The 27,753-nt window shown below is 40.3% G+C and overlaps 1 protein-coding gene across 2 annotated transcripts; it reads left to right on the top strand.

Moving 5' to 3' along the window:
* The first annotated feature begins 79 nt into the window (after positions 1-79).
* On the top strand, positions 80-26,220 carry EXOC5 (exocyst complex component 5). Of its 2 annotated transcripts, XM_040067247.1 has the most exons (19): positions 80-216; positions 4,847-4,938; positions 7,160-7,307; positions 7,693-7,887; positions 12,050-12,114; positions 12,558-12,586; positions 12,733-12,842; positions 13,316-13,360; positions 13,469-13,609; positions 14,642-14,724; positions 15,172-15,381; positions 15,630-15,665; positions 16,553-16,700; positions 18,790-18,898; positions 19,591-19,711; positions 20,121-20,207; positions 22,430-22,538; positions 23,483-23,698; positions 23,854-26,220. In XM_040067247.1, the coding sequence occupies exons 1-19, from the start codon at positions 190-192 to the stop codon at positions 24,040-24,042; spliced, it is 2,160 nt and encodes a 719-aa protein (XP_039923181.1). In that variant the 5' UTR covers positions 80-189; the 3' UTR covers positions 24,043-26,220. The 2 variants fall into 2 exon arrangements, with proteins under 2 accessions (XP_039923181.1, XP_039923182.1); XM_040067248.2 differs by lacking the exon at positions 15,630-15,665.
* The last annotated feature ends 1,533 nt before the right edge of the window (positions 26,221-27,753 follow it).

The following is a 27,753-nucleotide window of genomic DNA, read 5'->3' as shown; positions in this document are numbered from 1 at the left end:
CGGGGAGGAGCCGCGGCCGCGCCGTGACCGCCGGGCGCAGCCCCATTTCCGGCGGGCGGAGGCGGCGCCGCGGCCGCCCCTGCTGCTGCCGGGGCGGGGGACACAATGGGCGGCAGCGGCGGGGCGGCGGCGGCGGCGGCGAAAGGGCGCTGAGGGGCCGCCGCCCTCCTTCCCTCCCTCCCTGCGGCCATGGCCACCACGGCCGAGCTCTTCGAGGTGTGTGCGGGCCCCGCGGGCCGGGGGGCGGGCGGCGCCGGCCGGGCCGGCTCGCTGAGGGGATGCGGCGGCCTCTCTCCGGGGAAGGGCGGGCGGTGCGCAGGGCTGGGGAAGCGGGGGAGCTCCGGTGCCGCCCCGCGGGGTGCGGTGCCCACCTCGCCCCGCTGCAGGGCCTCCCTCCCGGCCGGCTCCCGGGTGCTGGCAGCGGGCGGGTGACAGGGCCACGCCAAGGCCCGGCCCCGCTCTCCTTCTGCCGAACGCAGCCGCTTGCATGACCCCGGCGCGGTGGTGTCAGTGGGGCTGGAATGGAATAAGGAAATGACTTTGCCCTCCCTTTACCCGCGGTGGAAGCGAGGCACGGAAGGAGAATAGCTCAGCCAAGGCCACGCAGGAGCAGGGCAGGAATAGTAGGAGTCTGTCAGATTCTTCCCGTGGAATTACGGAATGCCCTAAGTTGGAGGAGACGCACGGGGATCGTCTCCCTCCTGAAGGGAGCCTGCGAGAAAGATGGATGGGGGATTTTTTTACAGGAGTGTGTAGTGACAGGACAGGGGGAATGGCTTTAAACTGGGAGAGAGTAGGTTTAGGTTAGATATTAGGAAGAATAACGTCATCCTCTCGACTGTGAGGGTGGTGAGGCCCTGGCAAAGAGAAGCTGTGGCTCTCCCAATCCCTGGCAGTGTCCAAGGCCAGGTTGGATGGGCTTGGAACTACTTGGGATAGTGTAAGGTGTCCCTGCTATGGCAGGGAGTTGGAACTGGATGATGTTTAAGGTCTTTTCCAACCCAAGCCCTTCTGTGATTTTGTGGCTCCAGCTTCTGGCCTGGGCCATGAGCTCCCATGATGTGACCTGTGATAAACAAAAAGCATGTGGTGTCCCTGCTTCCTCTTCACAAGGGCATGGTATCATTCCCAGGTGTCCTCTATTTGCTCTCCAAGTCACTCGAGCTGGTTGTTCTTCTGGTGGTTTATCGCTGGGACTCACTTTGCCCAGCCTTCAGGAAAGGGTCTTCCTCTTTCTCTGGAAGGTCCTGTATCTGAGGTTTATGTAAATGCATTGTGTGCATTTGAATTTATGAATCACTGTGATGGCACACGAGTGTTATGACTCAGGTCTTTTGGTTTGCACAGCTTTAAAAAATAGCAGGACCAAATTCCTGTGTTCCTGTAGGTGGATACCAGGTTTTGTACCCTGCGTACAGCACTCTAGGAGCCCCTTGATTTCTCAACATGATGACAGTGCCCTTCTGTTCTTTGTGGGGTCTTGACTGTGAGGTAACTTGAATATGGAAAGAAAACTGTGTGTTTTGGCTGCTTTGGGTCGTGCAACAACTTCTTCCATTTTGCAATAGCAATAAAGATGAAATTGCAAATTAGGTGAGACTTTTGCCTGGAGACTGGGGTTAGAAATTATATTTTCCAACATGGAATCCAGCATTTGTGTCTTTCCTGCTTTCACTTCTCTTTCGTTCCAAAGGCAAGAGAGTTTTTGTTGATGTCCACTAATTTAATGTTGCTTACTCAGTTAGTTTGAAATTGGTGCCTTAAATAAGAACATAAAGATGTGCTTGTTATGGGAGTAGCCCTTAGCTGTCTGCTGAGAGTGGGATTTGATTACCATATTTTCATGAGTGTGTGTTCTAAAGTAAATTTCAGCATGGATATGGAAAATTGTATAGCAGGACCTGTGCTGAAAATGGACACAGCATGGACTGAATTACTCCTCACATAACTGAAAGCATAATTTAACAGTAGGTACTTCTAAACTGGTTTTTAATTTGGCTGGGTCCTCCAGTGTAGTTTCATTGGTAAACACCAGATCAAACCAGGTTATCACCCACTTCAGGCATATCTCTTATTAAATCAGGAGTATTGGCTGAATGGATGGGATCACATTAATTCATCTGGAGCCAGAGGGAAGTTCAAAAGCTAAAGAAATTGACTGTTGGAGCTCATCTGATAACAGGGAAAGGACTTGCAAATGACATTTGTAATAGCTGATTTTCAGCAATTTCTGCAGAACAGGATAGGAGACTTAAAATAGGAATTAGGCTGTCAGCTATGAGTAACCCTGTTATCAGGATAGCATTTAAAAAAGCAAATGTGTATGGAAGATACAAACTAAAGTAAAAACTTCTGGATCTGCAGTGGAATCCGGAAAATCATGTCTTAGAAGGACACTGTTGAACTTCATTTACTTCTTATAAATCAAATAGTTTATTTTTAGCACACCCTCTGTGGAAAACTGGAAGAAAAAGAAGAAACAGCTCATTTTATTTCTCTGTTGATCCATATCTTGCACATAATATCCGCTGCAGTTCATATTTCTTAAATAATACAGAACAGGATTTATATGGTTAAAAAACTGAAAGACAAGTCTCCTGTGCAAGTGTTCTTCCAAAAACAGGTATTTTCCAGGCAGGGAGCTGCAGGTGGTCTGTGTACACATGCACTCAAGGAGTATTTAGAGGTGTGTAGAGGCATGATGGGTGGAGAAAGATTGGCATTGTAATATTTTTGGGGTTCTGAGGCATATACATCAGATTTCCTTAGGAGAAGAGGCTTGCAGAAAAACTCTGTAAATGTTGTTTTTACGAAAGTGAAAAAATATTCAAAGCCATTATATGTGTTTAGGTAAATCATCTTTTAATGTGAACATCTGGGGAAGGGAAAAATGTTAAAAGTGTTATCTGCATACACGGAGTGTCAGTAAACCCTTTTTTCAGGGTTCTTCCATCCTTGGCTTTAGTATCCTTGTAACCAGAGTGGTGCTCCAGCTGAATTACAGGATCTTCAGAGGAAAAACTGTGGGTTTTCATGTAAAGGAGATGTCCTGCAAAGAGCCCTAAGGTAATTGGGAAGCTGGAGGCCTCCCCTGAAGGGAATGTTACTGCACTGAATGACACATTTCACCTATAATTAAATTACAAAAGTCTTCCCAAATTTTAGATATCAAGATGGCATAAGCAGGGAACTTTACACTTGGCATGAAAACGTGGCATTGTGGCTTTTGATGAAAAGGATTCTTGTAAAGGAAACTTCACATTGTCACATCAGGAAGGACTTGGTTAAAGAGATGAGTGACTTGTAGGGAAATTGTTTTTATGTGATATCACCCAGTTATTTTTGAAGTTTAGCCAAGGAGACTGAGCACAACACGGTTATTTGAGTCAGTGTGTGGATGAGGAGTTACTGGGTGATAAAATTTCTGCCCTGTCTATCAGTGTAACAAAGAATATTTAAAAACCTTTTATCTTCCTAGTTAGTGGCTGGGCCTGACTGGATAGGGCATCATTTATTTTTGAGGGAACAGACCTTGAATGGGCAATATTTGCTTTTCAACCCCTGGTTTTACTTACGAAACTAACTCTGTGATGCTATTTTTCCCTTCCTTATTCCTCCTGACAAAATTTCAGAGTATTCCCCTCCTTATTCCTCATGACAAAATTTCAGACATATTGATTCAGTAACCAATGTAACACCTATTGACATCTGTTTGTTTTTTTACTATTTTCATTTTTTTTCAACCAAGTTTTATCAAAAGCAGTGGTGGCATATTCAGTTTTTTCATCAAATACCTCTTGTTAGCCAGAGCCACTCCCAAAAAAAGTTGTTTCACGCTTTTAGAACTGTTGCTGCTTGTAATTTAAAAGCTTTCTATAAAATTCCTGTGTGAATACTTTTCTTACTGCTCTTAGGAGTGCTGATGTTAGCCCCTAAGCACTGCTGCTAAAGTCATAAATACTATTTTTATTAATGATAGAAATTGGACTGTGTTTAGAGTAATTTAGTATAAACTACATGATGAAGTGTTTGAGGTGGTGTAAGTACTAGGCCAGCTAAAACAGAAGGTCTGGGGTTTACAAATGAGGCCTCTGCCTTCAGAAAACATTGGGTGGAGAAATAATCTTACCTCTTTACCCTTGAGCGGTGTTTTTATGAAAGAACCAGCAAATATTATGGAAGAAACTTGTGTCACCTTGAGTTTTAGTATCACCCATGCCCTGTTTTTTTTCTACTTGTGGAAATCAAATTAATTTTCTGGTTTTATGCCTTTTTTTCCTCATTTTTATGTGCTCTGTTTCTGCAGTTGCAGTCTGATGTTGGGTTGCTCCAATGGCATCTCGTGCTGGGTCCTTTGGGCTAGGTTTTTTGGTCAGCCATCTGTGTGATGCCATGATGTGACAGAGAGTTGAACAACTGTAAAAAGCCCTTGTTTTACCACATAATTTTTGTAGGCAGATGGATTCTCTGATGTGTTTTGCTGTGTGGGCTGATGGCTGGCTCGGGTGGTGTAACCTCTCAAATCAGCTGCAGGGTTCGGGCACTGTGGAATGAGAAGCCACAAGCTCAGCTGCAAATAATGTCATTTAAAGCCAGCTCTTCACAGACCTGCAGCACGTTCTTTGCAAGCAGTCTGATAACACCTAAACTTCATGTTCCAGCTCATCATATTAAAAGCAGTGTTCTGAACAATAAATATGGAGGCCCAAGAAGTAATGGAGTAATTGTCGATGCGGTACTTTTGATTATAATAAAGCTTCTAAACACTTTGAAAATGAGGTGTGAGCACCTGCTGAAGGAACAACCTGCTGTGGCACATTGTAAAGGGTTTTTCTTCTGTGGCCAGGAGCCTTTTGTGGCAGATGAATACATTGAACGCCTGGCATGGAGAACACCTGGGGGAGGTTCCAGAGGTGGAGAAGCTTTCGATCCGAAAAGGTAAAAATCAAACTGCGCAATGGTCAAAGTGGATGTATCTCTAATTGTACTGTTTTATTCCAAACGTAATAACAAGCCTGAGTGTAGTGGTGCTGGGTGTCCAAGGAGGTTTTCTCCAAATGTGGGAGAATTTCTAACATTCGGGACCATGAGCCAATTACTCAGTACTAATTATTCAGTAATAAGAGTAGAGAAAGTCACTTTCCGACTGAGACCTTTTGAATGAAGGAGGATTGATGTTGTTTGTGCTTGTCAGACATGAATGGGTACTGGAGTCGCTGAATTCAAGCATAATATGAGGCTTCACTGCTGTAATAGTTAAGTCAATTTAATGAGTTTCTTACTTCAGTTTCCTGAGCTGCCTTTTAAGACACAGTAGTTTGCAAATAAAAGGCACAAAAAGGTAGAGCAACAAGAGAGGCAGCTCTGGGGATGAGATCTCAAGATAATCTGATTTACTAAAATGTCAGAAAATTAACCTGACACAGTCAAAGGACATTTCTTCTGGAGCACTCTGGCTCTTTGGAGGCATGTGAGAAGAGGAGGGATATTTTTGAATTTTTGTCAAGATGCTGAACCCTTGGCATTCAGTCTGAGGCCTGTATCCTATGCAGAGCTTTACCATGATTTAAACAGGAAGAATCCTGGAAATACACAACATTACTCCTTGGAGCTCTTTCTCCATGATTGTACCCCAATATACATTAGGGTGGTTCACTATTTGCACCAATTCCTACTCAGTTTTAACAGATTTTCTGCATTTCTGCTGGTTTGCTTGTGTGAAATTCTGTGAAAACTTTCATATTTTTCAGGACAAGCAGGCGAAACCTGCAACAGTAAATATTTTTCTTGTGGCATCTTCTAGTATTGGGCAGGAAGCCCAATCAATATTAAAAAAGAAGCAGATCTTTTGGTGTCTATTTTTTTTTCTCTTCTGCTTCTTTCCTTTCTCAATATATTGAGCAGTGTTGCTGAATAAGTGCTAAGTTGACACAGGGACCTGTTTAAAAAACAAACCCCAGCCTGGAGCAGTTTGTTAAAATTAATAGAGACTACATTTCTCTAGGCTTTTGTTTGAAAGAATGCTTTGTGTCACTGTTTAAATTTGATTTTCAATATAATTCTGTAAACTCAGATGTGTTCCTTGTGGTTTTCTGTGGAATTTGCTGCTATGTGCTTATTCTTGGGCTTCTGGCAAGCAGGGAGTGAAGGAAAGGCGTCACCAACGTCTGCCTCAGTCCAGTTTTCTTTAAGAAGTTGTGCCTTCAAGTAACTGAGTGGGCTAAAAGCCTCTTCTGACATTAAACCTGGACAGCAAAGTTCTGAAATGTTTCAGATGTTTCAGTTCTTAGCATGAGTTTTATGGCTATGGAGGATCTGCGAGTAATCCATTCCTTGACCAGTGACTGGGATATTTAGAAAAGTAAGAGCTGAAAATATGACAGAAATGGGACAGAGTGGACAAAAGCAGGAATGAGAGAGAGATGATGAGAATAGAATGAAAATAGCAGAGGGAATTCAAGCATGCATTCAGGTGTACTGTGGTTGGGAGGAGTAAAATGTGAGTCTGAAAGAAAAGTTAATGATGGGAAAGGGCAGAAAAACCCCTCTAAATGGGTATAGGAAGAAGTGAAGGCAGTCAGAACAACATTATGAAATGATGGCTGTGTCAGTTACTTATTAATAATTACTTATTGCAATGCTGATTTCCAACTTCACAGTAACTTGCACAGTAGAGAATATTTTTCTGTTGTGTCCCTTACACTGAAGGGATGTAGTAGCCTAAGCTTTCTTTTGCCATATGAGACTCATTTAGGGAAGACGAGGATGTAGGGATTTCTGTATCTGTGGCAGAGCCACATTCTTGAGTGATTGATATTTTGGTGTTCCTCTCTCCTTTGGCCCACCATAACACAGAGTTTTTATGTTGTCGTAGAGTGGCACACAACCAGGGTGATGTACTTTAAAACAGAATTTTTCTAAAATATTTGGTGTTATATAAATATTAATAATTTATAAAATAATAATATCATTTTATTAAATCTTTACATTTAAAATTTAAATTTATTTATTTAAATCTACCATCTAGAAACATTTTCAAGTTGAATGTGGTTAGATCAGCCTTATATGCAGGTTGCTTTTTTTTGAGGTGTTCTAAACTCTTCAGAAGACAGTGTCTTTCAAACTAAAGTCTGTTTTCCTGTATTTTATTCTAAATCAGACTATTGGAAGAATTTGTAAATCATATCCAAGAATTACAGGTAATGGATGAAAGGATTCAGAGGAAGGTGGAGAAACTAGAACAACAGTGCCAGAAGGAAGCAAAGGAATTTGCCAAGAAAGTGCAAGAGCTGCAGAAAAGCAACCAGGTAAATCCAAAGGGTAGGGTCAGTGGGAAGCTGTGCAAGTTTTCAAAGCATCCTGTGCTCCTTTAACTTTTCTTGGTACAGAGTGTTGCTGTTTGAGATAAAAATGAAGAGGGTTTGATGACAATTTCTCCTGTCCAAGGAGGCTTATCTGCATGTTCCATTAATGAGTGTTAGCAATGCTGAAAGTGGGATGTCTTCACAGTAATTTAAAGGAAGACACTAAACTTTATTTGGGTTGTGTGTAATTAATTAATTACCATTTCTGAGTAGCTCTGTGGTTCTGAGATGCAGCACCTGCATTCACTGGGCTTCTTCCTGAAGGAAATCTTGTGTTTCCTGAAGTACATGAAATGGAAATCATGAGTTTAGTGTCTGTGTTCTCCAGGTTGCCTTCCAACATTTCCAAGAACTGGATGAGCACATCAGCTATGTAGCAACTAAGGTCTGTCACCTTGGCGACCAGCTGGAGGGGGTAAACACGCCACGGCAACGGGCTGTGGAGGCTCAGAAGCTGATGAAATACTTTAATGAGTTTCTGGATGGAGAGCTGAAGTCTGATGTTTTTACAAACTCTGAAAAGGTAAGAGCTGTCAGCGGGATGAAAGCGGTTCAAAGCAATAAGCGGGACTGCCCTAATTACAAGCTGCTACCATGACTTACCATGGTCAGACTTCAAACCACTGAGTGACTGACTTGTTAAAGTTTCATTGTTCTGAAATGTAAATTAACGACCCTGGGCTGCAGATTGCTGATAAAGCATTTGTATTCAGTGATGCTTAATGTGGCAACGTTGGCATTTTTCATTTTATGAAATTATCGGAGATTTGGGAAACGCTGGGAGGGCAACTTTGGAGCGCAGTACAATATCTGCCTCTTTCCTTTGAAGCCCTCGCCTCAGATCCATCCTGTAAAGCAGAACGTTTCTGAATGCAACTTCTTTGTGCAACGTTGCTCTGTTGGGTCAGTCCACTGGCCCTGGATACCTTTTTGTCACAGCATGCATTTGGGCTTTGTATAGTCCTGTGGTTATGTCTCCACCCTTGGAATTTAGAAGGAACCAAGCAGGAAAACTTCAAAGAAACGTTCAAGCATTTTGTTTTTCTTGTGCTTCAAGAGTACGTTCATGAAGCAAATACAGTCTGAGTGGTGTGACAAACAGAAATAAACTGAAGGCAAAGAATCCAGCTCTAAGCAAAAGGGCACGTTGGATTTCCCAATGCAGTTTAAGTAAAGTTTTTGGTTTGGGTTTGTTGGTGGGGTTTTTTGTGTGGTGTATCCTGAAGAATCTCCCTTCCCTCCTTAAATTCTATGCAGTGGTATGGTTGTAGTCAGGAAAAGAAGTTATAATATGTGGAAACAGCAAAAACTTGATTTGCACATTCAGCAAAAAAATATGTGCTTGAAATGCAGCTTATGGAAGACCTGACAACAGGTTAATATTCACCCCCTCCCCACTGAGCTGGAGGTATCTCTCAGGGAAATGAAAAGCTAATCATTTTATATAGTTGTATTCCCAAGGAGTCACTTGCACAGTGACTTTGGATTCATGGTCTGTGGATATATGGTAATTACCAGTTGATGGCTTGTCCTAATTCAAGAGGGAGCAGAGAAAAACTTCCCTGATTTCCAAGGGAAGCAGAAGGGTTTCACCATACTGGAACTTCTTCTATGGACAGCCTTTCCCAGATCTGCATTTTTTTTTTCTTTTCTTTTTTTCCTAAGGAGTAATAAAATATGCATTTTACAAATAATTACTGGCAGCATAGTGAATAACATAACATAAGTTAGAGAACGATGATTTTTCCACTTAAGAGGCTCAAAGAATTCAACTTCCATTTCATTTGTAAATTAAATTTCACGATACATCCAGTTGGAAGACCAGAAAAATTTGGTAGCTAAATAGGGTAAACCTGGAAGTTTGTAAGCAAATGAATCTCTGTGCATCCCAGAGAATAATAAGATACTCATCAAATCTGGAGGAAGACAAATGTAAAGGCCTTAAGACTTGTGCCCGTCTGCAGGGGAGGGACATGGGAGCACAAGGATTTGTAGATAAGAGGTTATCTTAGTGAGGCTAATTTCAGCCAGGTGGATTCTCTAACTTTTTGCCTCCTAGTTCAAACAATAACTCGAAGTGTTTGTAAAAGAACCTGCCCAGACAAGAGCTGTCACATCTTAATGCATCTTTGTACTAAAAATACTTCTAAAGTATGAGATGGTAACAAATACTCTTAAATGTGAAGCCTTAATGCTTTGCCAGTGTCTTCTGATCTTCAAACTGATGGGGGTTTTAGATAATGTTATGGAGGATGTTATGATTTTTTGTGCTCTGCCAGCCCTCACAAGTGTGGACTTGTCTTTGAAACATTGAGGGGATACTGTGAAAGGAGAGGCACAAAAAAGAACATACTACAGTTATGTTCTAATTGATACTTTCCTCAATAGTGTCTGTTCTTAAAATCTGTTGGATTCCTGTCTTTCCCTACACTCCGTTTGTTGATTTCCACTTTCTTGCAGCCATACTGAGCAATTTCTGACTTACCTCTGTGAAGGTTTTCCTTGCTGGCTTGTCCCTTTCTGTGCATTTTGTCTTCATCCTCTGAATCCTTATCATTTCCCTTGTGCTGCTAGCTAACCAATCTTTTTTCCTGTACTGAAGATTCTTGAAGTGAGCAAATCACTCCATTCAACACAACTAAACTATCAAATTGATCAGCAGCTCACTTGTTTATCATGCAATAACATTGTCTTGCCTAATATGATTACTGTTATTCTTAGGTCCATTTCCCTGTTTATGTTCTGTACTTAATATTATTTCATTATGCCTTTTCACTTGTGCATGTTTTGTGTTAAAATTCTCTCTTACCTTCATTTCTCCATGATTTTTCAATTGTTTTTTCCCAGATACATTATAGCCTTCAAGTTGTATTTTAAAAAATCAATATTTATTTTGGTTTTAATGGTTTACAGAAGCCTGATTCAATTAAAAATTAAAGATGTCCGGGTTTAAGCAGAAACCATGGAGAATTGATTTGTCATGGCTTCTCTTGTGCATAGAAAAAGTCCTGAATTCAATAAAATCTAAGTTAGTTAACAGCTATTGTGTGAAGAGGAAACAAAGAAAATGTTGTGTTTGTGGGATTTCTTGGCTAGTTTAATTTTTGTTTGTTCTGATTTTGTAGCTTTGGTGAATAACTGCTCGTATATAGAAAATTCTATTGATCCCAGTTGTTAGGTATTAATGTTGCTGCAAGCTAATAGAAATAACTGCTCTTTCATTGGATTTATTTGAGGAGTGCAGCAGCTTCTGCCTTAAGAGGCTATTGTAAGCTGACAGTTCAAAACATAAGCTGCTCTTAATAGTCAGAATGGATACACTTTGAGTGCCCCTGTTTTTGCTGAACAACCAGCTTGGTGTGATGCCTGTGCTCTCTATTCTTACCTGTGTGTCTGCTTCTATTCTTGAAAAGTTTTAATCCAGCCTGCTCTAAGTGGTGGCAGAATAGGATTTCATTGCTTCCTTCCCTCTCACTTCTGTTCCCTGGATCATCAGTAATTGGAAGAACAAGATAAACTGCATATTCTCCATGTTCTCCATTGTGTCAGCTTATAAAGCTTTCAGTCATCAAATAATTCAGGTTGCAAGAGATCTGAGACCCTCAAATCCAACCATTCCCACAGCACTGCCAAGGCCACCACTAAACCCCAAGTGCCACATCCACATGGCATTTAAATCCCTGCAGGGATGGGGACAGCTCTGGGCAGCTGTGCCAGTGACAAAGCCTTTCCATGAAATTCTTTTTCCTAACATGAATCTAAACCTCCCCTGGCACAACTGGAGGCCGTTTCCCCTCCTCCTGTCCCTATTCCCTGGGAGCACAGCCTGATCCCCCCGGGCTGTTCCCTCCTGTCAGGGAGTTGTGCAGAGCCACAAGTTCCTCCTGAGCCTCCTTTTCTCCAGGCTGAGCCCCTTTCCCAGCTCCCTCAGCTGCTCATCACCAGATCTGCTCCAGCTGTGTCAGTTTTGGCCCAGTCAGCACTGTTTAAATCCAGTCAAGTTCTGTTGCAACCAGCTGCCTTCCCCACACTTAGAAATTTGTGTTTTCCATCATTTTATTCAGCCTAACGAAGCAGTCACTAAGCATTGCTTAGATGCACTTCGTGTGCTGGCCAATGGTGGAAGAATAATGGATAAAAGATTCTGCTGCTCAGAGCAGAGCACAGATTTGCCTGCTGTGTTACCTGTTTATTAACTTTTGCATTCATGCAGCTATTCTTATTTTGTAGCTGTGTAATTACCTGACTCTTACCTTGGTTTTTACTTTGGACCTCAGAGTTTATAATTTCTAATACATTTTACATTTCTCCTTCTTTGGGGGAATGCTCTGCTTTGATCCCCTTTACCCCCTTTCCATGCCAAGCATGGTCATGGCTTTTTTTTGGGGATGAGCTGTTTGTCCAGACAGCTCACACGCCTCTACAGACATCCCCAATGAGAACATGTAATGTGACTTCTCATCATATTTTGACCTATATTTCTTCACATTAAAGAAAAATACCTTAAGCATCTTAAAAGTATGTATGGGAACTTGAAGGGGCTGATCTCTTCCACGGGTATGTCAACTCAACCAGCTTTAGAGATAGGAACTGTGTGTATGAAAATTGGACAGTGCAGGGGGAGGGAAGGAACAGCCCCAAATCAGACCTTCTTTAATGACTCTACCATGTTTTCCTCTCACCAGATTAAAGAGGCAGCTGATATTATTCAGAAACTGCATTTGATTGCACAGGAACTGCCTTTTGACAGGTAAAAATCTATCTGAAGATCTTTTTAAGAAAGCAAATCTTCGCACAGCTATGGTTTTCCTGATGCTTCCCTCGTCTCCCGTTTTGGTGCTGTGCTTAGTGATTCATGGAGCTTTTGAGCTGGATTGTGTGCTTATTTCTCTCTCCTCTATTCTCAAATTTGTGTTCACGCACTCGTGTTGTAGGATCATCTTTACATACACATGCTAAACTGCTTAACAGACTTTTAATGGGATAATTTTGCTTTGCTGACTTAATGCTCGATTTGAATGAGGTGCTTGTAGGTTTTTTGGGATATAAAGCGGGGAACATTTCTGTCGTCTTTGTGCTGCATGTTTTCATTTTTAAGCGGAGTGCCTGCTGTTCATGATCCAGGATGCCTGCGATTTCTCATGTGATGTGGATTTGAATTTAATCATGCTATTTTTTTGTTGTTGTTAACAGGTTTTCTGAAGTAAAATCAAAGATAGCAAGTAAGTTATCTATCCAGTTCAATCCATATTGCTGTATTTGAATTGTTAAAGATGATTAAAGAAGTAAGCAATACTGTCAGTATTACGGTTTTTGCCTGAATTACGTAGCCTGATGGGTTTTTGTTGTTATCCCCTTTCCTTTCCAGGTAAGTACCACGATTTAGAGTGCCAGTTAATTCAAGAGTTTACCAGTGCTCAGCGCAGAGGAGAAATCTCCAGAATGAGAGAAGTAGCAGCAGTTTTGCTTCACTTTAAGGTAAAAACTGAGGGGTTTAATTCAAATACATGAATAAACCCGACCCACGGCACAATAAGTGCCTGTTTTGAGTGAATGTATTTGCGTTGGCACAGCCCTCATGTCAGATAATGTGTCACTTCAGGGCTGAAGTGCTCAATCTGAAATCAAGTGCAGGGGAATTAAAGAGGCAGATGAGGGGGATTGGGGGCAGCATCAGTGGAGAGCTTTCTAAGATAATTTCTTCTTGCATGGGTGTGACCTTTCATGCTTGAGAAAGAATGTTGAAACTTTAGGTAGAGATCCACGTAGAGTGGAGTTACGTTAGATATGTAACAAAATTGGGTTTGGAAAAGTCTGTGCTTTGAATGAATTCTGTTTGTTGTTTTGTCTGTTTTTTAAGTAGTTTACTCACAAGCATTGTATTTCCTTGATTTCATTTTGTACTGAAAGCATGAACAACCTGCTCTAACACTGTTTTGCTCTTTCCACAGGGCTATTCCCACTGTGTCGATGTGTACATAAAACAGTGTCAAGAGGTAATGCAGTTTGTTTTACATCATTTCTTTATGTACATTAGATTGTTGATTTATTTGGTCCTATGGGTTGCTGTAAATGTATTCTAAAATGTGCTTCTCAATCTCTAGGGTGCATTCCTGAGGAATGATGTCTTTGAAGATGCAGCCATTCTCTGCCAGAGAGTGAATAAGCAAGTTGGAGAAATCTTTAGCAATCCAGAGACCGTGCTAGCCAAACTCATTCAAAATATCTTTGAAGTTAAGCTTCAGGTATTTCAAATTTTAACATGTTGAAATTCATTGAGGAACCTCTTAATAAAAAATATTTTTATCTAGTTATAGCAATTAATGAGAATTTACGGTCTTTGTAATCTTTGTATAAGGGTGTAGAATCAACTCATTGCTCTGCAACAGTTCAGACAGATAATCAAGCCCATATCAAATAAATCTGCTTGTGCTCTGAATACAGAGGGACTGTAAATACTCAAACTCCATATGTAAAATTATTAGGGAATTGCTGTGTTCATTGGGTAGTTCATGAGATGTCATACACGAGTTTGATTTCTTCTTTAAGTTGCTCATTCTTGGATTTGGGTGTCTTGGGTGAGGTTAGCATTGAATAAGTGAAAATAATTTATGTTGTGAATACTGTCTTGCAGCTAATGCAATATTTATGAAAATCTAGAATAATTGAAAATACTGTTTTTCATCCTGCAAATACACTCACTTAAGTTCTTAAAATCAACAGCATGACTTTGCGAAAGGCAATTTCCCTGTAGATGTTGTTCTTATAGTGTAGAGATTGAGCTTGTGTTTCAACCCCAATTTTGTGTGTCAGTTTTGAATTAGTATTTCATGTTAAAATATATTTTTGTCCAAATATTCAATGATAAGAGGGCTCTAAGCTTGCATCTGCTTTATGGATGTATTATGATGAGCAAATATGTAACCATCTCCTTTGCCTGCTGTCAGCTGCAGAAATACCCTGAGGCCTCTGATGGTTTTGACTCCTAAAGTGAGGGGATTTTGTGTTAGTTGGTCAGACATATTTTCAAAGCCATCTGTCTTTTGTCTTTGCTTACACATTACCATTTTTTATAATCAGATCACTTTGTTCTACAGGTGCATTTAACCCTCTCTGTGGATAATGCAGCAAGTGTAAATTAGAGGTTTAGAAACAAAGGAAAGATGAATTTCCTTTAAATATCTGCACGTTGCAGGAAATTCCATATAATCTAGGAGGTAGTGAGTATGACCTGTGGTTGTCAGTTCACCTTCTAACACATGTACCGAATTTTGCAGAGTTATGTGAAGGACCAGCTGGAAGAACATAGGAAATCAGATGCAGAACAGTATCTTAAGAATCTCTATGATCTATATACAAGGTATTTATATATCAGTGATGAAATTATTGGAGTGAAGCTATTGGAAAATAAACAGATTTATTGTCAAGAAAAAGAAGCCAGAAATGTAAACTTCTCATAAAAGCTGAAAATTGTTTATGTCTATTAACCTTTACAGTGATGGGTTTCCTAAGGAAAATTTAAAATGGCCATTATTATTTTCAATGGGTATTACGGTGATCTTCAAGAGTAATTTTAAAACTGTGCAAAAGCCAGTCCTCCCCATCTCACTGGCAACTTGATTGCAGTGGTGCTGTGTGTAATTAAACATGAATTATGTGAAATTCTTTACTTAAATGCGAAACTGCTCCGAGTCTTAATCACCATCAGGGTTCTGTTGTGCTGTGTACTTTACAAACATGTAATGCTGTAATTCATCCACATTCAACCTTTTCCTCCCCTTCCCTTCTTTGTTTCTTTTGCATAAAGAACCACTAATCTGTCAAGCAAATTGATGGAATTTAACTTGGGTACTGATAAGCAGACTTTCTTGTCTAAGCTTATCAAGGCCATTTTCATTTCCTACTTGGAGAATTACATTGAGGTGGAAATTGGCTATTTGAAAAGTAGGAGTGCTATGATTCTGCAGCGCTATTATGATTCCAAAAACCACCAGAAGAGGTCCATTGGCACTGGAGGGTAAGTTCCTTTTGGGAAGTTTGATGATTTTGAAGTTGAGGGGAGGTGGTGAGGGGAGAAAGGCTGTATTTGCCATGTCAGATGCACAGTGATGAAGTGCCAAAGACCTACGGCTTTTTATAATTTGCTTTCACTTTATGTTGTGCTCAAAAGTGTGTCGCTCTCAGTACATGTGACATGTACTCAGTGCATGGTATTTGTACGTACTGGAAATAAAAAATACCAGTTAAACCTATGTTTCAACTTAGGATCCAGATCCACAAAAGGACTGAAGCAAAACTAAGGTACCTAAAGCATGTATATGTGTGTATCTAAAAGCATACATTTTTTTTCACCTGCCCAGGTCTTGTGGTTCCCCTCCCAAGACCTAGGAAGGGGAAAAGACCATAGCAATGTCAGTGAGAAAGCTCTTAGTGAGCCCAGAAGATGCAATGGACTTAGAGAAAGGTAAAACAAGACTTCATTATCCTCAGGGTAGAAAAAGCTAATGAAGGAGTAGTGAGAAGTGGGATAGGAATATTAAAACTTACACAAAGCAGAGGTGCTAAGGCTACTGCACCTTTGAAAGAGCTGCTGGGTTCAGAGTGTCAGGAATGAGGAATGATACGGAAAAAGCGGCAGTGAAGTAATTAAAAAAAAAAGGCAAAGATGAAAATTTAATTTTCTTGGGGAAAATTAAATTTATTGTAGTGCGTAACTGTATGGGTTGTTTTATGCATGGAAATGTGTCGAAGCATGCTTGACTAAATAAAGAACTGCTGAGATAATGGATGAGGATGAGAGGATTTGTGGGTGTGGATGAGATAGGAAGCTCTCATTAGTGTTTGGAAAGTGCAGCGTGACAGAGTGGATGGAGGCTCAGTTTCTCCCCAGAGCAGAAGTGCTGTAGGATTCCAGTGAAATCACTCACCCCACAAGGGGAATTGCTGCTCCTGTGTGTGAACGAGCCATTCCAGAACACAGCTGACCGTGGAATCAGAGGTGGCAGTTCTGCATTTACTGGCAGTTCTTGTTCTTAAAGCTTGCAAGACTTGTCTTAATGCTTGCACATCCTAAACTGTGTCTTGGGTCCTGGTTTTTTGAGTTAACAACTGAAAGATCCTAAATTGTTGAGTTTGAGTACCAAAATTTCCACCTGGTGAAATTCTCTTGGGTTCTGTCTTTGTTGCAGTATTCAAGACCTCAAAGAGAGACTAAGGCAACGAACAAACTTACCCCTGGGGCCAAGCATTGACACACATGGGGAAACTTTCCTGTCACAAGACGTGGTGGTTAACCTTTTGCAAGAAACCAAACAAGCTTTTGAAAGATGTCACAGGGTAAGTTTGCTGCCTGTGATCTCCCTTAGCAGTGTAATGCTGTGTGTGAGATCGAGTCTTGAGCTTCGGTTTCTGGTTGAGGTGTGATAGGAAGAGGAAAGGACGTTGTCAAATTGTCTTTTGTGTTTTTCATGGAAATGGAGCCACAGTGGAGGATGAGGGTTTGTTTATCCATGTGGATCTAGCTGTAATTTATGAGTATTAATGGTGGCTGGTTTTGGAAGTGGGAATGGTTAAACTTACTGGTTGCATTGCTTTTCTTACCAAGTTAGACCCAAAACCTGAGAAACCTTTAGTGTGGTTTTCTTTTCCTACTTTAAAAATACACTGTTCAACAGTTGTTTTCCTGCCTCAAGTGTAATTTTTTCATACATTAGTGAACGATCACCAATAAAATGCTGAGAGGAATATTCTTAAACATTATTTACCTTGGTAACCCTCTACAGTTCTTTAAATGCTTCAGTCTAACATGAAAAAGGTATTTTACTTCCAATTAAATTGCTGGTTTTGCTGCCTGTCAATCATATTTGTCTGGTACTCGGTGTAAATGAAAACCCTTGAAATTTAATTGCAGACTTAAATGTGATTTTTTTTTTTTTTTTTTTATTAGCTAAACACGCTGATTTCTAGGAAATCTTAAATCCTTTAACATTCTCAATGAGCTTAGGGCAGAAAAACTTCAGATACTTAGATGTTTTAATATTTTATGAACTTAGTGGGGCCAAAGAGAACAGGGTAGAGACACAGGGCTGTTACCTGCACACCCTGGGGATCACCACCTTCCTCAGGGAGAGGATCAGTGACTGTAAGGCAAGCAGGTAGATCATTATTTTTCTCAATATCATAGTTGCTAGAAGCAGTTGTTAAATTCATGATATAAACTGGGTTTTTTTCCACATGTGCACAGCCTTTTATTTCTGCCTTTCTGTTGGGATCAGATTTAATATAAATGATTTTAAAATAATTGTATTTGATTGGAAACCCCAATGGATCTTGGCACGTTAGGAGATTTCCAGAGTTAGGGTTTTGGGTTTCCAGAATTTAGGGCTTTGTGGTCAAAGCAACTCACTGTGCAAAAGATAAGTTAGTCCCTGGCTAACTAATTGTGGTATTTCTGTCATACAGCAGATGTGTGCAGGGTTCTGCCAGCTGTGACTGCTTTAGGAAAAATAAATTGGTAATTCTGATGTAGCCATATATTGAAGCATTTCACTGTTTGGGAGTCTCTGTCATTGGGTTTTTGAGCTTTTTGGGGGGGATATACAGCAGAAATATTTGTGAGTGTTGTGTAAATTACCTGGAGTTGGAGCAGTAATCTTTCTTCCTCGAAGCTTTATAAAAGTCTTCACCTAATTCCTTAGGAACCAAAGCTGTTTCTCCTAGGTACAAAAGCCCTGTCACGTTTTTCTTTAGAAAAGGGATTTACTGACAGGTTGCTGTCCGAAATCCCACGTTGCTTACAGCTCATCAAAGTCCAGATGCTGAGTGTAAATGTGGGCATTGCTGCACTTAATAAAAGTGTTCATGCTCCATTGACTCCAGCTGAACTGTGCTAAATGTAGCCCAGGTTCAGCTGCATTATTTTTGCTCCAGTGATAAAAGAACACAAACTGGAAGTCCAGCTAACCCAGTGTCCTGCTTCTCACTGTGGCCAGTGCCAGGAGAGCATTAAAAGAATAAAAATACAGGGTATGCATCAAATAATCTCCTCTGTATGCATTTTCCCAGCATCCTGTGGCATGCAGGTTAGGTAGTTCCTGAGACTGCATCTGGAAAACTGTTGTAAGGACTATTAATTAATATCTTCTTTTATTGTTATTATTATTATTATTATTAGACAGTGTTAAGGCTTTTGTTTATTGTAGCATCCTGTGGCAGCTTCAGTTTACCTGTAAGTGCTGAAGGGTTTATTGATATTATAGGCTGTTCCTGAATAATTCTCATACGTATACTTTTCATTTCGAGTAAAATTCCAATTATTCTGGAATACTTGTTACATTTTAGGCTTATCCCCTATGCAATATCCAATAAACTTCCAAATCCATGTAGAACTGACCTTTAGGATATTTTTTTTTCTTTTTCTTTAAAGCTCTCTGATCCCTCTGACTTACCCAAGAATGCTTTCAGAATTTTTTCTATGCTTGTAGAGTTCTTATGTACCGAGCACATCGATTATGCATTAGAAACAGGCCTTGCTGGTGAGTACAGTATTTCCTGAGCATTTCATCTCCTTGGCCTTTCTGTGCACGTGATCTTTGCTGTGCCTTATTGATTGGCCTTGTTCAGGATGTGTTGGTTAAATTAAATCTGTTTTGTGTGTTTGGGGATCGACATTTAATGGCTTCTGAAGTGTAACTTTCATTTGGGGAATTGATGCACAGATGGAAACGTGCTTCTGTCTTTAGAAACATTTTTCTCACAGAAAATGGGACATCAGCATTCCCTACCTCTGTATTCTGTGTCATAACAGGAGAATATCTTTGTCTTAAATCTTAATGTTTATAGGAATTCCGTGCTTGTTGGTATATTTGTGTGCTTAGAGTGACAGTCAATAAGAAAACTGGTTTAAAGAAGTTAAAACCTCGACAGTGAGAACATGTCTCACTGTCTTGTAAGACAGCATGAAGCAACTCATGTTCTGAAGGAGTTTTTTAAATTGACTGCTCTGTTTTGCTTTTGAAATGTTATCAGTAAGGTATTTCTATGCTTATGCTTGTTACCAGTATAAGCTATGAGAAGAATTCTATATATGGCACCGTGGTAAATTTTTGAAACCCTAAGCCTGTGATTTAAGCATTCATGGAAGAAATCTGCATATTTAAAAAAGTCATCATGCTAATTATAAGAACTGCATATCGTTACAATTCTAATGAACCCTTCTTTGCTTTAGGCATTCCCTCTTCTGATTCAAAGAACGCAAATCTTTATTTCTTGGATGTTGTCCACCAGGCCAATACGATTTTCCATTTATTTGACAAGCAGTTCAATGATCATCTGATGCCATTGATCAGGTACCTTTGTTTTGATTAACATTCCCTCTGGTCTGTTTTATTTTGGTGAAGAAAGCAATTTTTTTTTCATTCCTCCTCTCCATTAAAAGAAGTTTATGCTTGGAATAGTTTAACTTGTTATTGTGGAAGATAAAATACTATTGTGGGAGGGGGAAGAAGGGAAGTTTAAACAAATTGGTTCCTTTGGAAACAAATGGGAGAGGGTGACCTCCAGGAGTATTGCTAGGAAGGAAAGACATGTTGCTCTTTGGAGATTTTGCTGCTGCATTCCAGGTGGGACTCAAGGGGGGTTTTTTCTCTGCCCTTTTCCTGATGGGGTGGGAAATCTTCACTAGAGGAAGCAGCAAACCCAGCAGACAAATTAATTTTGATATTTTAACACTGGCACACATTTTCTATACTGTTGTAGTTCTTCTCCTAAATTATCTGAATGCCTGCAGAAGAAAAAGGATATCATAGAACAAATGGAAGTGAAGCTGGATATGGGCATTGATAGGCAAGTAGAAATTAAAAGTTTTCTTTTTGAGCACACCTTTGTGATACATGTTAACTGGCCTCTTAAGCATGAATTATTCCTGAACTCAAAGTTGATACTTTTAAGGTATTTTTTAAACAGATAAACATAAATTATTGTCCATAGGAAAATTAGATTTTGTGTGGTTAGAGGGTCACGTTTTTCCATGGCAGATTTCTGGAAGGATGTTAAAGGATTTTGCTTATGCTGAAAGAGTGCAATAATTCACTGTTACCTTGTTGTCTCAAACTGGTGTTTTTCTACTTCAAGAGAGGGAGAAATGATGATTGAAATAGGTTAAACACTTGCAGGATTTCCATTAGGAGCAAGGTTTTGACAAAAATAGGTTAAATGGTTTGCTGGGATCTGTGCAGTGCTATGGATTAGACAGAGTTGTGGAAGTCTGGAGACCTGAAATAATTTTGCTTCTGACATTGACTTGCTTTGAGGTTGTGAGTCATTTAATCTTTTTTTTCCTATTTCTCAGAATAAAAATTAGGGGATAGCTATAAAAACTGCAAATTAAAATCACAGCTGTTTTGCAGGAAAGGAAAATAATAAACTAATGAGCTTAATATTACAAAATGGAGCTGTTGTGTGATGCCCTACTTTTGATTTGGTGTATTATTTTCTGCAAGTGCAAGGAGGAAGGTGGAAACAGGGGATGTAAGGTGGCAATTGAGATTTTAGCTGCTCCTGCTGCAGGTGAGCTTAGAGGTTTAAACACAAAGTTGGAAATACTTGAAGCACTGAGGCCTTAAGCTTAGATCTAGACAGATACAGGTCAGTCATCAGTATTACAATAGTTTGTATCTGTTTGTGTTAAATAATTCATCTCTTAAAGACTTAGGAGGACAAGTTCTTGTCAGAGGACAGTACATTCAATGGTTAGTGGATGAGGAATTAAAAAAAAAATGTGTTTCAGCACATAAAAAAAGAGAGATTAGTTTTGAGATGAGCATTACATGTAAAACGTGTTTGTGGGGCTGTTTCATGCTGCTTTGTGGTGCCACTGAGGCTGTTGAGAATTGATTGTCTTGCTTAAAGAAATGAGTTTAAAAAATAAAGCAAATTTTTGAAACGTTGATGGTTTCAGCTTTATCCAATCTGGAAAAGTCCAAATGCAGCTTCTTGAAAACCATTCACAGCAATTATCTACCTCACTAAAAGTGATTTATTAGCCAAACAGAATTAGTTCATCTGGCTTTCTCTGACTATGTATTTTGTGTAAACAGCCTTCCAGGAGTATTTATTCCAAATGGAAATTGAGGAGAATGCAAGATAATATTTCTTTAAGTTTCTGTTGGTATGTGGACTGTGAAACAAAGTAAATCTGAAATACAAGCCTGAGCTCTATGCGTAGGAAAAAAAGGAGGTTTTTTCCCCTCTCTGGATACATTTATTCTTCTCCACCCCTGCTTGAATCCTTCAAGGTCTGGAATGTCCTTGACAGTTTTCTTTGGAAAGTTTGGGGGGATGAGGGGGGTGAAGGAAAGGGAAGGAGAAGAGAGCCAGGGGGATGTTCCTGGCCAAGGTGGGTACTGGGAGAGGTTTGCAGCCTCTGTCACCTGCTCTGCTGTTTGACCTTTGCGTTGGACTGGAAGGAAAGCAGGGCCTTGACCTTAGATAATGTTCTGAACAGAGAAATCCTATAAAGGAGCAATAATTGATACTGTAAAACTCCATTAGTATTTCTGGGAACAAGAGAAATACCAAGCTCTGGCAAAGGAAGAAGTTTATTTTTCCCCCTCACTCTTCCTTCAGTTTCCAAGTGTTTTCTGATGCTTGCTTCTTGACTAATATGCAATGTGATCTAATTCTGCTAAACTCCTTGGAATGCTTCCTTCGGATTCTCTCTGCATTGAAGGATGCTATCCAATTTCTCTGAAGAGCTGGATTTGAATGGATTACCTCACAATTAATGTGTCCCCTTTAAAAGTAGCAGGCTGCCTGCTCTGCTCCTAGACACTGAACTTGGAGGAGTTTTAGGGGTGTTTTTTTTTTGGCTGATCCTCCTTTTTCTAACTGCTTACATAAAATCAAGCAGATCTTCTCTATAGGAAAATGTTTGATGCTGGGTTTTTTCCTTTCATTGCTTTATGCTGCTTAGTTTTGTCCAGAATCGTGTCAGTATATATAAATATAAAAATCAAGGAAATTAAAAAGTTCCCCTCAAAACTCAATCTGTATTTGTGACTTTAAAGGACCCTGAATTGTATGATTGGACAGATGAAGCACATCTTGGCTGCAGAGCAAAAGAAGACAGATTTCAAACCAGAAGATGAAAACAATGTTCTGATTCAATATACAAATGTAAGTAACAAAGTCCCAGCTCGTGAGTGTCATCAGTTACAAGATCTTCTTACCAAACTCCTATTAGCAACATGTGCATTTACTTAATTAACTTCCATTTTGCACCAAGCACCTCCAAACTCTCTTGTGGACTATTTTCTCAAGCTGGAAAGGAGCAGGAGTAGTTTTTATCTGGTGTCAAACACAAATCAGTGGCTGCTGGAGGAACTGGCACATTCTTTCCCTTCCCAAGAGGCCCAAATTTGGAACAAGGTTTTTAGCTGATAAATAGCTTGAAGCTGTCAGTTTCAGAAAATCAGTTATCAGGTACTCCCCAGTTGCTGGGTGCTCTTTCCTCTCAGAATGGCAGGAACGTGGCAAAGCATCACAGGTAGAGCAGGAACATTTTGGTGCACAGTGGTGTCTCTCCAGTGAGTGTCTGAATCCCGGCCTAGGGGCTGCTGGGGTGGCTCACATTAGGGAAAAAGGCAGGGAGGAGTAGGGAACAAACTCAGTGGGAAGAAGTGAGAGCATTCCCTGAATGCCTGCAGGCAGGTGGGAATGGGAGAAGTGCAGCTGTAGGACACAGAGTGTGGTACTCTGAGGGAAGAGTGAAAATCCCTGTATGGCTGTTAATTTGGATTTATAATTGTGACTCACAAGAGGCTTTTAATCATGCACCCCTTTGGTGGATGACTGAAAAAAATCCAAATTAAAATGTTCTGTTGTGAACTGATACGAACTATAACTTCATTGAATATTTTCTTCCATCCATCTTTCTACTTGAATTTTTGCATCTTTGTGTGGCAAATAAAAAGAAATGTGGAAAATTATTAATTGGAGAATAAACTTTTACAACACATCACTGAGATTAATCAAAGTTAGTAACTGATGTTCAAGTTCTGATGTGGAAGAAAGTAGATTACTTAATTCTTATTTACTTCTTTTTATTTTTATTAATCTAGGCTTGTGTTAAAGTCTGTGGCTATGTTAGAAAGCAGGTGGAAAAGATCAGGAATTCCATGGACGGTAAGAACGTGGACACGGTTTTGATGGAGTTTGGGGTTCGTTTCCATCGCCTCATCTACGAGCACCTACAGCAATATTCCTACAGCTGCATGGGAGGAATGCTGGCCATTTGTGATGTGGCTGAGTACAGGAAATGTGCCAAAGACTTCAAGGTGAGCCTGTCCATGAGGAGGGGCTGATGCTTGTAAATGCTCTCCTGGGAGGAAGAGTTTTCAAGATGTAGATGGATATTCTGTTATAAGACTTCAAGCAGCTCTAATTATTCCTGCTTTGTTTTTTTTTTTCCTTTGTGTCCTCTTGCCCACAGATTGCTCTGGTCTTACAGCTCTTTGATACCCTGCATGCACTTTGCAACCTTCTGGTTGTAGCCCCAGATAATTTGAAGCAGGTTTGCTCAGGAGAACAACTTGCTAACCTGGACAAGAACATCCTTCACTCCTTTGTCCAGCTGCGTGTCGACTACAGGTCTGCTCGTCTGGCTCGCCACTTCAGCTGAGAGCATGGCAGGAAACCTTGCACCTTTGGGCAGCCTCAGTTGTTAGAAAGCACAGGGAATTACTTCTTACCAACCTTGGGTGTAACTTTTGTGGGACAGTGACTGTTCAGCCTAAAGCAGCAGCCATATTTAAACCTGACCATGTAGAAGGCGAGCAGGTAAAAATCTGGACGGTATTTCATGTTAGCTCAAGTTCTCCCAGGGAAGAATTTCAAAAATCTACTTGCTACTGATTTGGTTTTGGTTTTGTTTTTTTTTTTAATTGGAAACATGTTGGTGTGGGAGAGCAAATGGTGCGTTGAAAGTATTTTAGTCTTCAATATTGAATTATCAGATGCCATTTGTTAAACTTGAACTACAGAGCGTAGCGTAGGTAATGGATTACATAGAGTAGACCAGTGTAAAAACATTCTTCATCAATTTTAATGACTTAGACTTCAGCACAGCTAATCATAATCAAATTATCTTTGATTGGTGTTTCTAAGTCATTTCTTTCATTTAAAACGTTATCCAGCTCAATGTAATTTCTTGCTCTAATTAATTAGCTTGGAATTTCTTTGAGATGTAGGAGTAAAACACTATCCCAGAAAGACGTAATTTATTCATTGTGTAGCTTTCTAAACAGAACTAAAGTGGTGAAAAGTTTTGGATTTTTTTATTATTTTTGGTTCTTTGGCTTTGGGGTTTTTTTTATGTAATAGTCAAGGGCCCACTGGAATGTACTGCTGTTGTATGATCTGACATTATTGTTTCTGTTTGATACCAGCACAACTGAATTTTATATATGCTCCTGAAGTAAATGCAGCTGCCTTGCCTAAGGCATCCTTATAACGAGTGAGGGTGCCCATTGTTGGGTTACTAGAAAAGAACTTTTTCTCCTGTCTTCTTTTGTATGTAAATAAATTCAAATTCTAACAAAGTGAAAGGATAAAATGTAGCCCAGTTCTTCCTTTGTGGCAGGAATGGCTCCAACAAAAACCTAGAGTGGCAAATTCTCGTGCTGAAGAGAATTGATCCTCAGTGCCTGAGCAATATAAAATGTTGAAGTGTGTGCAAGCTGCTCTTCCACTGATCATAAATTTGATATTGGACAGAGGCTACTCTGTGTCTGTTGTGCTCCAGGGTTTATTCAGGAGTTCCTGACATGGACCCACAGTGTGCATGCAGTGAACTGAAGCAACAGCGCTGTTTGAAACATCTGGGGTGGCTTTTCCACAAGCAGCTGGAAGTGGTTGTAAATAGAGCTTTTTTTCAGAGTGGGCTCTTGTGGAAACCAGGTTGGAACTGCAGTGGAACAAATCCTTTCTAACACGTTCCTTCTACTGTGGGCTCAGCACATTATGGAAACTTCTTTGTCTCCCACCTCCAGAGCAGCATTTCTATCCATTCACTTTATGGGTTGGTGAAAGAATTTAATTTTCCTCTTTTGTTAATGGATTCCCAGGTGGGGTCAATATTGACAAGACTTGTTATAAGTTCTCTTGCTTAGGTGGGGTTCTCCTGCTTCATTTTGGATTTAGGGGAGCATTCTGTTGGTAAACAAGGGAATGGATGCCAGCCTGGCTCTCAGGACCCAGGGAGTCTGGCTGGGCTGCTCTGCTCTGTTCCTTGGCCATGGCAAAGCCACAAAGGGGTTTGGACACCGGAGGAGGCACCTGCTTGTACTGCTGCCATTTTTGTTCCAAAAGCTCTGATGTGAATTCAGATGATACCTCTCTGTTACCTCTGTAACTGAAAGCCAACGATTTTAAGGCTGTGGTTTTATGAACCAATACAAAATCTTTCTACAAAAATAAAAATAAAAGTGTCAACTTGCTAACACTTGAGAACAGTGAACATCATCTTGGGATTGCAGATCACAGAAGTGCTTCAGAATTTGTTGTGTGACTGTTTGAATTTTTTTAAGGTTGTATGAAATGTATTTACCATATCCCTTGCTTTATTAGCTGTGTTTTCCATGCATATGCTCAGTGCAATATTTCCATTATGCCTGTTAACAGGAGGCAGCGAAAAGTAGGTGAACACTTAGATATGTAAACTCTTCCTCAATAAAAAGAATTCCTTCCGGATACTTTTTTTCATTTCATTTCCATGTTCCTCAAAGATATTTATACTCAATTGTATAAGCCCTTCTATTTAAGAAAAAAAAAAAAAAAGAATAAAATTAATTTTACTGACCAAATTTATCACTGGTGTGAGCTTTCTTCTTCCTGTAAAAAACCTCCCTTTGCACACACTGAAAGTCTCTGTTTCTGGAGAAGGCTGCATTGTCAGTAAGTTTATTTTATAATACAAGTTGGGTTGGGACGGGGTGGGGGAGCTATAATTTTCACACATTTTTAAGTTTAGAGCTCTTATAGCATATAATTTAGAAAAATATTTCCAGTGGCTTATGAATGCAATAAAATAGTATCTAAAATACAAATATGCCTTTTAATGCTCATATAATGAGTTAAAGTATTGCCTGTCTCGTGTTCCCTCCTACAACACAGGCATTTATTTATCAGGCTGGCAGCCAAAGCTGGGAAGGGGGAAGAGTGTGTGTGTGTGTGTGTAATTATGTTGTCTACAATTGGTGAAAATGGCTTTGCAGTGAACTGTTGTAGGCTGGAAAAGAAGCTGTGCTTTTTCCAAGTCCTGTAATTTATTGAGGTCATTTGCTATTTTGTTCTGTTTGTGTATGCACAGAGGGCAGGAAGGGATTCTGTGACAATCCTTCACAAAAAATAAAAAAAAAAAAAAAAGGAGGGGAACAGCAGTGCTGGGAAATATTAGAGAAATAGAGGGTGAGAAGTGAAGAAGACATAAACTAAAAAGGGATATGGAGAAGGAGCAGTTTTAAATGAAGTAGGAGGTTAAAATAGGAATGATGGAAACCCGACACACCTATCAGTCTGGGAGAAAAAGGAGGATTGGCATTGAATTTGCACAGCTACATCCCACCCTGGAATGAAACCAGCCTCCAGAGAAGCGGGGCTGGCTGAAATATTTGTCTGTGGAGCTGTTCATTCATCTGGAGCTTCGGATTCAACAGGAGGAGAATCCAAACTCAGCGTGTGCCTGCTGTGAGGGGCAGGTAGTGATGTGTGAGTCTGCAAGGAGTGGAAATGCATCAGCAAGGTGCAGCCTCCGTGGAGGGAAGGAGAATTTCCCAGAGCTGAGCTTATGATTCTCCTGGAAGACCACAGTGGGCTGGAGGAAGGTGAGTGACTGCTGGATTTGAGCGTGGTGTGGTGTCGATAAGTCAGGCTGTCCTGGCTATGGTAAGAGGACTTGGGTTGGGTTTGGGGTTTGGTTTTATTTTCCTCTTCACAAAATCATTTTAATTCATTGGCGGTGTGAGGGAGTGTTGCCTGAATTGACTGCTCTGTTTCTGGAGGAGATTTTGTGTCTTGTTAAGGTGCCTTGGTGAGGTTGAGGCCCTTGAGTCCCTTCCTGGGTTGGGTGCACCTTGTCCTGTCCGCCAGAACACAAAGTTCCAGGTGTCTCAATCCAGTATGTGCATGCCAGTAAACATTCTTCAATCTGGATGTCATGACAAACTCCAGAGCAGGAGGTGGCTCTTTGGATTAAGTTTTCATGGCAGTAACTGTCTTAATTCAGATTAGCACTTGAGTTGAACCACTCATGGGCAGGGAAACCAGTTTGAGGCTATGGGTTTTTTTCTGTACAGAGGAAGAAAATATCTGAACAATTTCTTGTCTAAATGCA

This window comes from Hirundo rustica, chromosome 6 (assembly GCF_015227805.2).
Source record: "Hirundo rustica isolate bHirRus1 chromosome 6, bHirRus1.pri.v3, whole genome shotgun sequence".
Lineage (NCBI taxonomy): Eukaryota > Metazoa > Chordata > Aves > Passeriformes > Hirundinidae > Hirundo > Hirundo rustica.
The sequence above is the reverse complement of the archived record's forward strand: the minus strand, read 5'-3'. Positions and strand labels throughout refer to the sequence as shown.